The 15,358-nt window shown below is 33.8% G+C and overlaps 1 protein-coding gene across 8 annotated transcripts in view; it reads right to left on the reverse strand.

Moving 5' to 3' along the window:
* Positions 1-15,358, reverse strand: part of RASGRF2 (Ras protein specific guanine nucleotide releasing factor 2) — a 320,212-nt gene that overhangs the window by 224,252 nt on the left and 80,602 nt on the right. For 7 of the 8 annotated variants that reach the window (XM_074202754.1, XM_074202753.1, XM_074202752.1 and 4 more), the window contains exon 2: positions 873-979. In XM_074202754.1, coding sequence (XP_074058855.1) covers positions 873-979 — 107 coding nt within the window. Of the gene's footprint in view, positions 1-872; positions 980-15,358 lie in introns of those variants that run through there. The other variant, XM_074202755.1, reaches the window with a different exon arrangement.

The raw sequence follows: 15,358 nt of genomic DNA on the forward strand, positions 1-15,358 counted from the left end.
CACTCAGAGGTCAGAACTAATGAGCAATAGGTAGAAATTTCAATGGCTTAAAGTTAGACACCATATTTGGAAAAACTTCCCAATTCATTTCCCCCAAAGTGAAATGGGATGCCTTAGAAGCAATGCTTCTCCTTCACTGGAATCTTTATAAGTTGTAGAGGGGATTTTTTTTTGGGGGGGGTACAAGTTGGACTATTTGAAAACCTAGGTCCTTTGCCACTCTGAAATTCTGCGATTCTTTGAGGAGAGACATACTTCATCAGCCTTTTCACTTTCTCCTTCAGAAAGGAGATGAACTTGCATTCCATATATACATAATTATTTCATTTTAATAGCTAAAACATAACTATTGTGAATTTTCTTTGTGCTACCTATATGTAAGTCTAGCAACAGTGTTCAGCAATATTAATTTTAAACCTGGAATTGTATAGAAATTTTGTGTAGCAATAAAAAACAAGACACAATGAAAACCTAGTGTGGAAGCAGTGGAACTGGAAAAGCACGAATAGACATTGTAGCCATTTGGAAGGACTTGGTGACTGATTAGACATAAGATGCCTCTTCTATCTATATGTACTTTATTTGATTAGATGACTTGTGACCTAACTTACTATTTTCCATTTTCCTAGCATCTCTTAAAGAAGTTGACCTTGTATGTCTCTAGAATAGTTCAATGACCATCAGTCTTTCAAATATTATAAGAAAGGACATAAAGAAAGATCAATGATAACAAATGACCAATGTGATAGATATTTAATAATAAACATTTTCTTAAAGATATTAAGATCATTCTATTGATAATGGTAACATTTAAACAAATTATATAATAATTTTTCAATTTAATTCCAAAACAAGCAAAGAAAGGGTTCTACCTGGCTTGATGAATGGCATCCATCCACTCCTTACCCTCATGTTCCTCTTCACATCGGAGCTCTAATGGCTTCTGACCTTCATGGCCAAAGAGAACAGTGAAGTAATACTGGAAAGAAAAAAATTTTTCACTTATAGAGATTACAATTAAGATACAGAATTTGCTTATGCAAATTACAAAACGTATTTAAGACTTTTAAATTAGGGGGACTCTTTGAGGAAAACTGGGAGATTCATATAAACAGATGCAAAGTGATGCAAGCAAAACCAGAACATTGTACAAAGTAACAAAAATATTATACAATGATTAACTATGAATAACCTAGCTAATTGTCAGCAATACAGTGATTCAAGATAATTCAAAAGGACTTATAATGGAAAATGCTATCCACTGCCAGGCAAAGTCTGAATGAAGATCAAAGCATACTATTATTTTATATTTTTGATGTGTTCTCAACATGGTTAATATGATATATGTTATACATGACAGTACATGTATAATTCATATCAAATTGCTTGCCTTCTCAAGGAAGGAGGAAGAGAAAGTGGTAAAGAATTTGGAAGTTGAAAATTTTTTTTAATTTTTTTAAAAATTGTTTTTATAGGGGGCATCTAGGTGATACAGTGGATAAAACACCAATTCTGAAGTCAGGAGGACCTGAGTTCAAATATGACCTCAGATACTTAATAATTACCTAGTTGTGTAACCTTGGGAAAGTCACAACCCCATTGCCTTGCAAAAAAAAACTTAAAAAAAATATTTTTACATATAATTGGAAAATATATCAAAAAATTTTAAAGACTTTTTTGAAAATTATTTCAAAATCTACCACTCCATAAAAATTTCAGCAACCCCACATCTACCTGAAGGTGATTTTGTATCATAAGTACAACTTCTTTACATAAACAATATCACAGTTTGACTCAATGAAGTTAATGAAATGTTGATATATCTTTTTAAGTAGCTGTCAGAAATAAATCAAAATTAAATGATTTTGACCAGTCATGATTATTCAAATAACTGAAAAACTACTTTGTTACCTCATTTTAGGTGCCTAAGATTTGTATGAACCACAGAAATGAAGAGGTTCACAGAATCAGAAAGTCAAAGACATCTTTACAATTGTCTGGTCCTATCACTTCATTTGATAGATAAGAAATGTGAAGTTCATAGACAAAATGACTTGTCCATAGTCACAAAAGTCATGAGCAAGTAGTCACACGAGAATTTCACCCAATATCATCTGAATCTTCCTATTTTTTGCCCAGGGCCAATGCCTCTCCATGAAGTTTTGTTAACTTTATTGAGTACTTACTAATTCTTTAGTCATTGCAAAAAAAGAACTTTAGGTTAACTTGGTCATATTATCATGAAATACAATGAATCTTTGTTCAAATTCATAAGATTTTTACTGTTTGATACTACCATTTCTATAGCATATTCTCACAAAAAATCAAAGTCAGTCAGAATGAAGTATTTATCTCAAAGACAATGGTCTTAGTCCTTTTTCAATGTTCCCTCAAGTCATCTGCTCAATTATACTTGCCCAACCTGATATACCTTGCCAAAATAGTTCCCATACCTAATTACCTCTCCACCTTAACCCCTCCCTACAATGAAAATATGCCTTTTGTTCTCTATCACATTAACTGAACTATCATAAGTCTCCTCCCAAAGAATGACTCATCTCATCCATTTAGTACATTTTACAGATGGGATAAACTAAGGCACAAACAATTTAAATAATTATTCCTCCAAAGTGGGAGTGCAACTCTTGGGGTTCGAGACAATTCCAAAAAAAGGTAATATTTAGTCAATTTACTCTTGAGAAAAGGGAGAAATTTGGTAAAAGAAGAATGAGTGGAACTACTTGCATAGATTCAAAAAGGAAGAATTGCAGGTTGAAAAAAGCCTGAAAATTATAGATTTAAGATAATTCTTCCTTTCAGACTGCATGGGAAATCAAGAACAGTACCAACAACATAACCTGGAATTATGGATTCCTAGCCATGCCCTCTAACCACTAGGTCATTCTCCTTTCCAAAACACACAAGAAAGAATTGGGGGAAATACTACAACAAACTGATACAACAGACCACAGTAGTACAGAAAAATTGAAAAACAATCATCTTGAAACAACTGGAGAAGTTACAAGTTTTAATGTAACATGCACAGAAATACCAGAAACCATTCAGGATCTGCTTTGAATTAGCTGTAACCGTTAATGACTGAATCAAAGACAAACTTTCTCACCATATGCATCGACACCCTGTCTTCAGAAAAGTCCAAAAGAAACAGACAAATTCAGGATACACCCGGCAAATATTCAAAGTCTAAATCAAAGGACTGAGACTTTTGAGAGCTAACACCACTTGCTAAGTCCCCAGTTCAGACCACCTAATAATATTCTTGGGGAAAATAATTCAGTTTCACAGCTTGTTATCCTAACTTTTTTCCTCTAAGTACTTTTTTTTGTCCCCCCCCCCCCCTCTTTTTAAAGAAAATGCCTCAGGTTAGCAAATCAAAACTGTTCTTTTCCACAGCTAGTCATATGAAAGAGAATTCATCTTAACAAACTTGTCTAAGATGCTATTTTAGAATGAAATATTGCCATTGTAAAGGACTTCTGTATATGTACAGTTTTAAAAGTTTCAAAGTAGAACTTTGTGATGGATATGAGACACTTTCTATCAGTAAGAAATAAAGAAAACCTTCTTAATTAGGATCCTACTAATTCAAAACAAATTTTAATTACACTATGAAAAATATTTTAAGTTCATTACTGGGTATATACTTCAAGAAGGCTATTAACAGAAACAAAGGTCTCATATGCATCGCAACATTCACAGCAGCATACTTTGTGGAAGAAAAAAGGGTGCTTTGACTAAGGAATGACTAAACAAAGTGTGGTATATAAATATATAATGAAATATTATTGACAGGTAAGGAATTCTTAAGAATACTTTTATGAACAGAGTGGAGAAATCAGAAACAAGAAAGAGATTATGTGAAATGACTTAAAAACATAAATGAAAATTACACTAAAGGGTAGATAAATTCATATTCACTACATCTTGATTTTAGATAATAGAAAATGAAGTATCAAATACCTATCATCTCTTAGTGGAGATGTAGAATGCCACAATCAATGGTAGATGAAGTTGTCTTAACTGGTTTTTTTTTGTTTTGGTATCTTCTGCCCCTTACCCCCATAAGATATTAAGAAATGGTTATAATGGGAGAAATGAAATACTTTTTTAGAAGCTTAATAAATTACTAATATGGGGCAGCTAGGTGGTGCAGTGGATAAAGCACTGGCCCTGGAGTCAGGAGTATCTGGGTTCAAATGTCTCAGACACTTAATAATTACCTAGCTGAATGGCCTTGGGCAAGCTACTTAATCCTTTGCCTTGCAAAAACCTAAAAAACAAACAAAAAACAAACAAAAAAATAAATAAATTACAAATATAAAAATGGTTGCCAAGAAATGCTTAACACATTTACAGAATATGATTACATTTTAATCTGGTTCCTGCTGCACTGGGAGGGTTGGAGATATGCATTGGACACCTCTGCTTTGATGTACATATGCTTCATACTTCAGTCACAGAGGTGAATCCACTGAAGCATATGCTTTAGGGGATTAAATATGGATTCTTTCCCTTTGCTAAAGGACATGTAAAGTCAGAGGTTTCTGTCTACTCACTCTGTGTTCAGTTAAAGAGCTGATATACAATGTACACTGAATACTTCCTGATCTCTTCAGGTGAGATTCTAGTATAGACAATCCTTAACTTTGAGTGGTTTTTACCAGGGCTCCTGGGTTGGGACATTAAAAAAACCAGAAGCAACAAGAGACTGACCCTTCTCTTTGGAAGCCAGGATTCCAGAGGGTTAAACCAGGTCTCCTTGAAACAAAAGCTGGGATCCTTGAGGGCAGGAGGAGATGCTCTAGTCCTTCTATGGCTGGCAGGTTCTGTTGTTCCATTTAGTTATTTTTATGTGAGAAGATCTCATGAAGAAACCCAACATCTTGGTATTTCTTACTGTCCTCTAACCAATTCAATAATCATGAGTCAGCCTTCAGATAGTTTATCCCATTTCATAAGAATCGCTTAATAAATACTTGACAGTTAACTGATTAGTGAATTTCAATGCATTTAGAATATAAACATAAGCTCGAAAATAAGAAAGTTATTTTTTCAAGATTTTGTTTTTCAGTTGTTTCAGTTATGTCCGACTCTTTGTGACCTCATTTGTAGTTTTCTTGGCAAAGACACCAAAGTGGTTTGTCCTTTCCTTCTCCAGCTCATTTTACAGATTGGGAAACTGAATCAAACAAGGCAAAGTGACTTGCCCAGGGTCACATAACTATTGTCTGAGACTGGATTTGAACTTACAAAGATGAGTCTTCTTAACTCCAGGTTCAGAACTCTATCCATTGGGCATCCTAGTGGCATTTTTCCAACCTAAGATCTTTTAATTAGCAGTGGTCTGGACTTTATTCTACCCTCCCAGCAGATGACACTGCTTGCTCCACTAGGCTATTTTATAACATCATAAATTATGACAGTTGTCAAATTTTTACAGTTTCATGATCACTGCTAATAGCAATAAGCAAGTTGAGGACAAGGATTAGAGGAAAAAGGAAAAAAATGGAAATGAAATATAATGAAAATGGAAAAACAGAATTTAGTAATATATTCAATAAAGCTATTTAAATTTGAGAGAAAACTTGAAAATTCTATAAAAGAACAAATTGATTATTTAAAGGACAATCCTATAAATGATGGCATTTCAAAAACTGTTATCATCAAAGCCTGAAAAGCCCACACAGGAAGAGGAAACATTTAATGAACTGGTCAATTCTATCTATAAGAAAATCAACAGCAGATGCTATTTCAAAGCCCAATTAAAAGCAACCTTTAAAAGGCAGAATTGCAATTATGTTAATAGAATATATTCAAAGGTTAAACTACTTCTCCTACATATAACAATTGGGTGCATAGTAATGAAACAACGTTGATTTTGTGCCTCATCAGGTCATATTTTAGAGGGGGATGGGTGGGGGACTGAGACAAAAAACTGAAAAAAAGAAAAACAAATATGAAATGTTACATAGTTCCACTGAACTGGAAAATTGCTTTAAGAGAAATAATTTCATAATCACTGGACTAACTTAAAGTCATGAGCAATAGCAATAAAAAGAGCTTGGACATTATATTTCATAAAATCATAAAGAAAAACTGCCAAGATGTCCTGGAACTAAAGATCAAGGTTAAAAAAATTGAAACAATCCATTTGTTTCCTCCTAAAAGAAATACCAGAATGAAAACTGACTGAAACTTATAGCCAAAATCCAAAACTTTCAAGTTCAGAAGAAAATACTGAAAATAACCAGAAAGAATTAATTTGAATTAATTCAAATATCTTGGAGTCATAGGATCATACAAGATTTAGCAGCTATCACTATAAAAACCAGAGGACTTGGAATGATATTTCAAAAGGAGAAGAACCTAGGATTACAACCTACAAAAAACAAACTAGAAAAACAAAGTGTAATCCTCGTAGGGGTTGGGGGGAGGGGAAAGGAAATGAACATTCACTGAAATAAGAGGGCTTTTAATTATTCCTGATGCCAAGACTAGAGTTGAATAGAAAATGTAACATTTAAACACAAAACTCAAGAGAATAAAAAGGTAAATATATGTGAGATATGATAAAGAGCTAAACAAGGTTAAACTATCTATATTATTAAATGAGAAGATGATAAGGTAACCAGCAACAGGGATTTTAGAGGGAGTCTAATAATCCTATTATGCTGGGATTACCTAAAAAAAAAACAAATAAAAACAAATAAAAAGCCAGAATCACCTCCTCCCCCTCCCTCCACTTTTTTTGGCTTCCCTCCTCTCCTCCTCATCTTGCCCTAGCCCACTCCTACTTTGGGGGTCATACCTTTCTTTGTTTGATCAGCCAGAGGTAATGTTTCAGATCACACTTCCTGATGGACAATGATATTTAAGTCAAGAATATATAGTAGCAGGACACTAACAAGAGAAATATCAATAAATGTTAACCTAATTCTGTTTTGCTCTTAAGGTCAAAATATGTGATAGTTTTGTCCCTAATTACAACAAAATTAGGTTAGCATATTCACAATACTAAGCACTACATAAATCTGACAGTATCATTATTTTTAACTGAATGTAATTACATTAGATTATTTTTTTACTGGGTTTTAGATGTGCTTAGTTTAGAATACCAAATTAAAAGAAGGCAAATTTCTATATTAGAGTATTTGAATGTGAATTCAAATGAATTTATATAATTTACCTAGAAAAGGCTTGGGTTACACTTTAAAAATCCATAATTTTGTTTCTGTTAACTATTAGCTTCTAATTTTCTTTTATCATTAATTTTGGGAAACCACTGTATTAGAAATGCTTTTATCTTAAAAATTGATACTCTGAAAGAATTTCATTTGTATAATTAGGAAAGTAACTTTTTTTAATGTGGATGCTGTAAGAATGTTGTTACGAATTAAGTTGTTGAAAAATGTAGTCACAATATTTGAAAACTGTTAAGTATTTATATTTTGTTTTTAAAAAAGTGTGACATTAGTTGGGCAGAGTTATAAAATACTATTAGCCTATTGTAAGCTAGGTCCACTCCAAGTCAAAATGGAGGACCTACTAGGTTTGCTATAGTAAAATGTGAGTTTATCTAGGATTATTTGGCTGTCACTTTGGAGAATTATGAAACTACCTGTTGATAAATTGTATGTATCGAAGTGACATTTTTTAATCAACTTAATAACAATAGACCTTATACTTTTAAAAAAAGAATTAAAGGGTGAGAAAGAGGGAGGTACTGATGGAGTAGAGAAGAGGAGAGAGAAGAAAAATGAGGAAAATTATTTCACACAAATGGAGAATGAATTTCTATGAAGGAGGAATAGTGGAGGGCATGGAGTGGGCAACCCTTGAGCCTCACTTTCATCTGAACTTATTCAAAGGGGAAAGAATAGACACACACATGTACATATATATATATATATATATATATATATATGTAAATTTATCTTACCTATCACAGAATTGAGAGGGAATGCGCTAAGAGAAAAATAAGGAATAAGAGAGTAATAAGAGAGTAGATTAAGAAAGGAAGTGGTCAAAAGCAAAATAGACTGGAGAAGGCAGGGTAAATTAAATCTATCAGTCTAACTAAAAAAGACCCTGAAAGATGTATTTCTTCCCTGCTTAGGAAAAGACAAAGATAACTCAAAATCAGGATTGAAAGGTAAGGTATCTTCTGTATAATAGGCATTCTCAAGATAAGGAGAGGGGGGAAAAGGAAGGGGTCCCTGAATCTTTTCATGTCAAAGTGTGAGGAGAATGGCTACAATATCTACAAACCTCTTCTCACACCCCCAAGCCTCCACAGTTTTCTCCCTGGATACACTGGAAGAAATTCCACCTTCCAAATCCTGATTTCATTTTAGTTTCTTCTCTTGCTAGGTTAGGAAGAAATACAACTCCCAGAATTTAGGAGAGAGGGGTTACATACATACAAAATATATATCCAGAATATATGAAGGCAATCACAGAGGGAGGGTAGCTAAGTGACTAAGTGGATAAGAGTACTTCACCTGACCTTTTTGAGTTCAAATCTGGTCTCAGGCACTTCCTAGCTGTCTTACCCTGGGCAAATCACTTCACCCCATTTGCCTGTTTTCTCATCTATAAAATGACCTAGAGAAGGAAATGAAAAATGTCTGCCTAGAAAATTCTAAACAGGGTCACAAAGAGTTGGATATGATTGAAACAACTAAACAACAAGAACAACAACCTCAGAAGGAAGGCACAAGCAACAGGAATGGACAAAGAAAAGTCTGACACAAGGGTTTCAGCCTGAGTCTTGGAAGTCAAGGAAGTTAAAAAGAAGATGTAAGGAAGGAAAGCATTCTAGAACTGGGGGACAACCTGTGCAAAGGCAAAGGGTAGGAAAATGGATTATCTGCACTAGAAAAGCAAACAGACCAGTGTAGATAAATCTAGAAAATTCATTCAGATGTTCAGTTCAATTGCTCAGTGCTGTCCAATTCTTTATGAACACATGAATACCAGGTCCCATCCTTCACCTCTCAAAGTCTGTCTAAGTTCATGTTCATTGCTTTCAGGACACTATCAGGCCCTCAATCTTCTATCAAGGTCTTTTCCAATGAGGCCCCTAATCTCAGTATGAGGTCAAAGTATTTAGATTACAGCTTCAAAATTTGACCTTCCAATAAAAAGTCTAAATTACTTTAATTATTGACTAATTTTGCTGTCCAAGTGACACTCAAGTCTTCTTACAGCATCACAATTTGAAAATGTGATTATGCAGTGCTCAGTCATACATTACTATTGGAAAAACTACCTGAAAAACCATGGCTTTGATTATTGGGAATTTTGTTGGAAAGATGTCATCTCTAATTTTCAGTATATATTATGCTAGGTACCAGAGACACAAAGACAAAACCAAAATTGTCCCTGACTTCCAAGAAGTTTATACTCTACAGGGTGATACAACACATATAAACAATAAATAAATACATTATAGGGACAGAGTTAATCAATACAGCTCATTATTAGTATTTGGCATTTGGTTGTTTGGGATTTTTTAATTTACTTACAAATTAGCAATTGTTCCTTCCATCCCTTCTTATGGACAGAATGCTAACTTTGCTTACAATTTTACTTCCAAAATACTTTAGATTTTTTTTTTCAAATGTCACTGTACCCTTCAAAGGGTACACACAATCTGATTTAGGTGTATATCAACATAATTCTTAATTCCACCATCTGTGAGAAGCAATGCAATATGGTGGAAAGGTTGAATTCTAATCCTGGCTCTACCTTTCTCATTTCCTTCTGTGAAACTCGTAAAGACCAAATGAGATAATTCATGTGAGAGTACAGAGAATGCTTTACAAAACATACGGTTGCCATTATCTCCAAAGTACTGTCCACCTGAGACTCCAGGCTCCATGGAGATATGTAGTTAGAACTCTTAATCAATAATTTTAAATTTCTAGATCTATAATTGTGAATTATTTGGTTAGTCTTCCTTTTTTTTTTCTTTTTTTCTAGTCAGCTTATGGGGTAGTACTATAAAGGTAGGTAGTACAGTGGATAGAGCCTTGGGTTGGGAGTTGGAAAGAACTCAGTTCAAATGTGACCTCAAACACTTTCTAGCCATATGACCTTGAACAAAAATCACTTAACCTCTATCTGCCTGAGTTTTCCCATAAGTGAAAATGGGGTTAATTGAGAATCCAAAGAGATAATATTTGCAAAGCGCTTAACTTGTTCTTTCCCACCTTCTAAAGATGGCAGAAGTAAAGAAAGAGATAGATCAGGCTATAATTAAATTATTGGACTCAAGAAAAAAGGTGGCTGTATTGTTATTTTGGTGATTTAAAGATTCTTCCCCTAAATATTTTGAGTAGAGTTCATTATATTCTTTTTTTTTTTGCAAGGCAATGGGGTTAAGTGGCTTGCCCAAGGCCACACAGTTAGGTGATTATTAAGTGTCTGAAGCTGAATTCGAACTCAGGTTTTCCTGACTGCAAGGCCGTTGCTCTATCCACTGCGCCACCTAGCCACCCCAGAGTTCATTATATTCTTAAAGGTGAATACCAAGTAAAAGATCCTGGAATGGTTGTCTTCCAGACTTCAACTTTAGGAAAATCACTTTGGCAGCTGAATGGAAGATTGATTAAAGAGAAAAGAATGAAAACAGGGAGACTGATTAAGAAACTTTTGAAAAAGTCCAGGTGAGGGATGCTGAGAGCCTTACGTAGGGGGTAGTTGTGTGAATGGAATAGTTTACTATCTACAGTGGTAAAGACAGTAAACTGACTCAGAGAGGGGAACATAGATCTAGATACCTCTCATACAAAAAAAAAAAGAGGTCGAATCATTTAGACTGCAGAAGTATTTTAGACATCAGATGATGCAACCATGATGGTGAGGAGGTATTGGTTGGGGAGATTAAGTTGAAGGAAATGGGAATTAAAAACATGGAGAAAAGAGGAGAAGGGAGTAGAAATGGAGAGAAAGATGGAGAGGTGGGATAGAGGGAGAGAAAGAAAGAAACAAAAAGACAGACAGAGAAAGAGCACAGTCAACTATCTTCAAATATTGTCAAGGTTTTTAGTTATATTCCAAGAAATGAACTAGCACTAAGAGGTACAAATAGGAGGGATAAAGATGTCTACTCAAAATAAGGAAGAACCTTCTAAGGATTAGAGCTGTCAAGGCATGGAACTGAAAGTATTCAACACAGAGGGGTCCAATAACCATTTGTCAGAAGGGTAAAATGGATGTCTACACAGAGTCAGAGATAACCAATATCTTATATTCCACATCAGTCCTGTTTTTTAGCACAATGGTATGCATGACTGAACATAAGCAAATAAAAATAATTTTTTTCAGTCTTTGAAAATAAGCAGCTCAGTTTCCATAGCATAATTATTATAATTATGGAAATAATTCATGTCTGAATAAGCAAATCATGAACAACCATGGGGCAGTATTTATGATCTTGTATCTCATTTGTATTGATAGCTAGCATTTCCATTATCAAACTAACAAATAGTGTTTGATGTTTTTTTAATCTTAACCATGGGGATTGCTTATTTTATTTGTCTCAATTTGCCTGTAAGTATTTAGACTTTAAGAGAATCAAACTGCAACAGAAAATATGCACAAATTCAAAAGAAATTTTCTTAAGCTGTCATTTCATTCTTTGCTCTTTTCAAAAGATGGCTTCACAATGAATTGGAATTATTCACCAGCAAATACAGCAAATATACTGAGCTCCCTCAAACTCAAGGATTCAGCTACAGGTATTCAAATTCTTTCTGAAGACAGAAAGGGCATAAACAGAGATGACAAAAGGTGCCATACTAAAAGTAATAGGATAAAAGAGAGAAGTATGAACAAAGAAGCTGAAAGGCATTAAGAGATATGTATTGTAGAGCTTTTCCTTTTTTCAAAAGAAACAAAATGTGTGGAGAGAGAGAGACAGAGGCAGAGAGACAGAAAAGCAGGGAGGGAGGGCCTATATATTGTAGAGCATGTGCTTTTCTCAAAAGAAACAAAATCTGTGGAGAAAGAAAAACAGAAACAGGGAGGAAGGGAGAGGGAGGGGAGAGCTCAATAAATAAGCATTTATTAAGTACCTACTAAGTGACACAGGGAATAGAGTGCAGACCTAAAGTCAAGAAGACTCACCTTCTTAAATTCAAACCCCAGACACTTACTAATAACTGTGATTCTGGGCAAGTCACAATTGAAACAAATGAACAACAAAAAGTGTGCTAAGTGCTAGGGGTTGATGACAAGTCTTGTTCTGTCATGTCAGATTCTTCATGACTCTACTTTGGTGTTTTCTTGACAAAGATACTGTAGTCGTTTGCCATTTCCTTCTCCAGCTCATTTTATAGATGAGAAAACTGAGGTTAAAAAGGGTAAAGTGACATGCCCTTTATTTACAAGTAGAAACACACACACACAGATACAAATACAATGACTTGGAACACATTTGCTGATGTCTGGTTACAGAAACTATAGGAAGAGGATTAAGGAGGTAGCATAAAATTTTTGACTAAATGTGAACAATTAAATTGTAGTATTTTGCTAGGCATCTCCCCTTAAAAAATAATATTTCTAAAAAAAGATTTGCAACAATGTAAACCCATTTGCTTTCATTTACAAATAACTGAAACATGATTGTGAGACATTTAGAAAAGAGTGACCCTCCTAAATCTGTAACAATCAGTACGGAAATAAATAAAACAATAATTGTTGGGAAAGAAAATGTTTCAACATCAACTCACATTAGACAGTTTTCAAAATGCTGTAGACTTTAACTCTGGCAATACACTTGTTGAAATGGTTAATCTTAAATTTTAATTTCTCTATGACCCTTAGAAACAAAAAATCATATACAGAGTTTATTTTATATTATGTAAATTCAAAATGTTTAGAAATAAATCTTAAAAACAAGGGTTAACATGGTAGTAGGGGCAAAACACATTGTTATACATGGATGTAATGAAATATTACTGTGTTGGGGCGGCTAGGTGGCACAGTGGACAGAGCACTGGCCCTGGACTCAGGAGTACCTGAGTTCAAATCTGGCTTCAGACACTTAATAATTACCTAGCTGTGTGGCCTCGGGCAAGCCACTTAACCCCACTGCCTTGAAAAATTAAAAAAAAAAAGAAAAAAGAAAAATTACTGTGTTGACAAGCAACAATTATGATTAATTCCCAGAAACATGAGAATCTGATTCTACATATTTCACATTACATATGAATATATGTAATGTGAAATATGTAGAATAAGATTTCAATAACAATGGTAATGAACAAAACCAAATAAATTATAATGAATAAATATATTCATGGAATCATATAAATATCTATTTATATAAATGTTTTCTGTATTTATATATAAATTCTCTTAAAAGAATTATAATATATAATTATAACAACCAAGCTTAATCCTAGAGTAAATACCAAAAAATATACTTCCCTGTTCTTTGTAGATATGGGTTCAGAACAACGTATAGACTATCAGACTCAACTAACGTTCAGTCAGTTCAGAATTTACTGAACTACTTTTGTTCATTCTTTTTATTCTTTGTTTCAAGAAATGGTTGATGATTAGGGGGAAAGATAAGTATATATACTAAAACAAAGGTTCTATTAAACAAAAGATATCAAAAAAATTAAAATCTGGAGGAAAAAATTGGAAAATAATGTCTAATAAAAATCACATGTGAATTCTGCCCACCAAAAAAAACATCTAAATTTAAGAGACAGTTTGGAGTTTTTAACTCATTCACCCATATAATATTTTTTTAATTTGATTTTTATTTTATTCTTCCAATTACATGCAATGGTTGTTTTTCAACATTCACCCATCTGCAAATTTTGAAGTTATACATTTTCCTACCATTCTCCCTTCTCCCCATCCCCTGGAAGCAAACAGTCTAGTAAAAGTTGTACACATTCAACATATATGTACATATATGTTCAACACATTTACATATTTGTCATTTTGTGCAAGAGGAGTTAGGATTGGGGGAAAAAAGAAAACCATGAGATAGAAAAAAAAACATTAGAAATTTTAGAAAAGTGAACATGATATTCAATCAGATTCTGTGGATCTGTTTTTTTTCCTCTCTGAATGTGGATAGTATGGTCCATAACAGGTGTTCCAGGATTCTCCTAGATTCTGAACTGCTGAGAGGAGCTGTATCTATCATAGCTTATCAATTCACAATGTTGTTGTTGTTAATGTATACACTGTTTTCTTGGTTTTGCCCCCTTCACTCAGCATCAGTTCATGTAATTCTTTCCATGCTTCTCTAAGTCCAACCACTAATGATGCTTATAGAGCAAAAATACCCCATAACATTCATGTACCAAAGCTAGGTCAATCATTCTCCAAATGATGGGAATCCCCTCAATTTCCAACTCTTTGCTCCCTAGAAAAAGAGATGCTACAAATATTTTTGAACATGTGGGACTTTTTTCCTTTTTTATTATTTCTTGTGGATATAGGCCTAGTATTGGTATTGCTGGGTCAAAGGGAATGATCAGTTTTATTGCTCTTTGAGCATAAATCCAGAATGCTCAGATCAGTTTAGAATTCCATCAACAGTACAGTAATGTCCCATTCTTCTCATATCTTCTCCAGCATAGAGTATTTTCCCTTTTTGTCATTTGAACCTGTCTGATAAGTATGAGGTGGCATCTCATAATTGTTTTAATCTGCATTTCTCTAATCAATAATGATTTGGAGCATTTTTTTCTATGAATATGTATAGCTTTAATTTTTCTATGACTATATATAGCTTAATTTCTTTAACTGAAAACTACCTGTTTATGTTTTTTGACAATTTATCAATTGGGGAATGTCTTGCAATCTTACAAATTTGATTCAATTCTCTACGTTTAGAAATGAGACCTTTATCAGAACCACTAGATGTAAAAATTGTTTCCCAGCTGTTCATTTTCCTTCTAATCTTGGCTTCACTTTATTAGTGTGAAAACTTTTTAATTTAATATAGTCAGAATCATACATTTTGCAATTGGTCATAAATTTATCCCCTTTCCATAGATAGAGTAATTCTTGGTCTTTTAACTGGTCTATGGTATCACCCTTTATGTCTAAATCCTGTACCTATTTTGACCTTACTTTGGTCCAGCCACCCATATAATATATAATGACTAACAAAATATAACTCACTCATTCTTGCACCTCAAAGTTGGTATGCTATCATAGCTATCAGTCATAATTATCGACCCTGTACATAAAGATATGGCACAAACCAAGCAGGCACCCAAAAGTATTCACTAGTTGAAACCTTAATTTAATGGACTGATAGTGGAACTTGCAGTCAGCAAAACCTGGGTTCAAATCCCAC

Source organism: Macrotis lagotis, chromosome X, assembly GCF_037893015.1.
Source record: "Macrotis lagotis isolate mMagLag1 chromosome X, bilby.v1.9.chrom.fasta, whole genome shotgun sequence".
Classification (NCBI taxonomy): domain Eukaryota; kingdom Metazoa; phylum Chordata; class Mammalia; order Peramelemorphia; family Peramelidae; genus Macrotis; species Macrotis lagotis.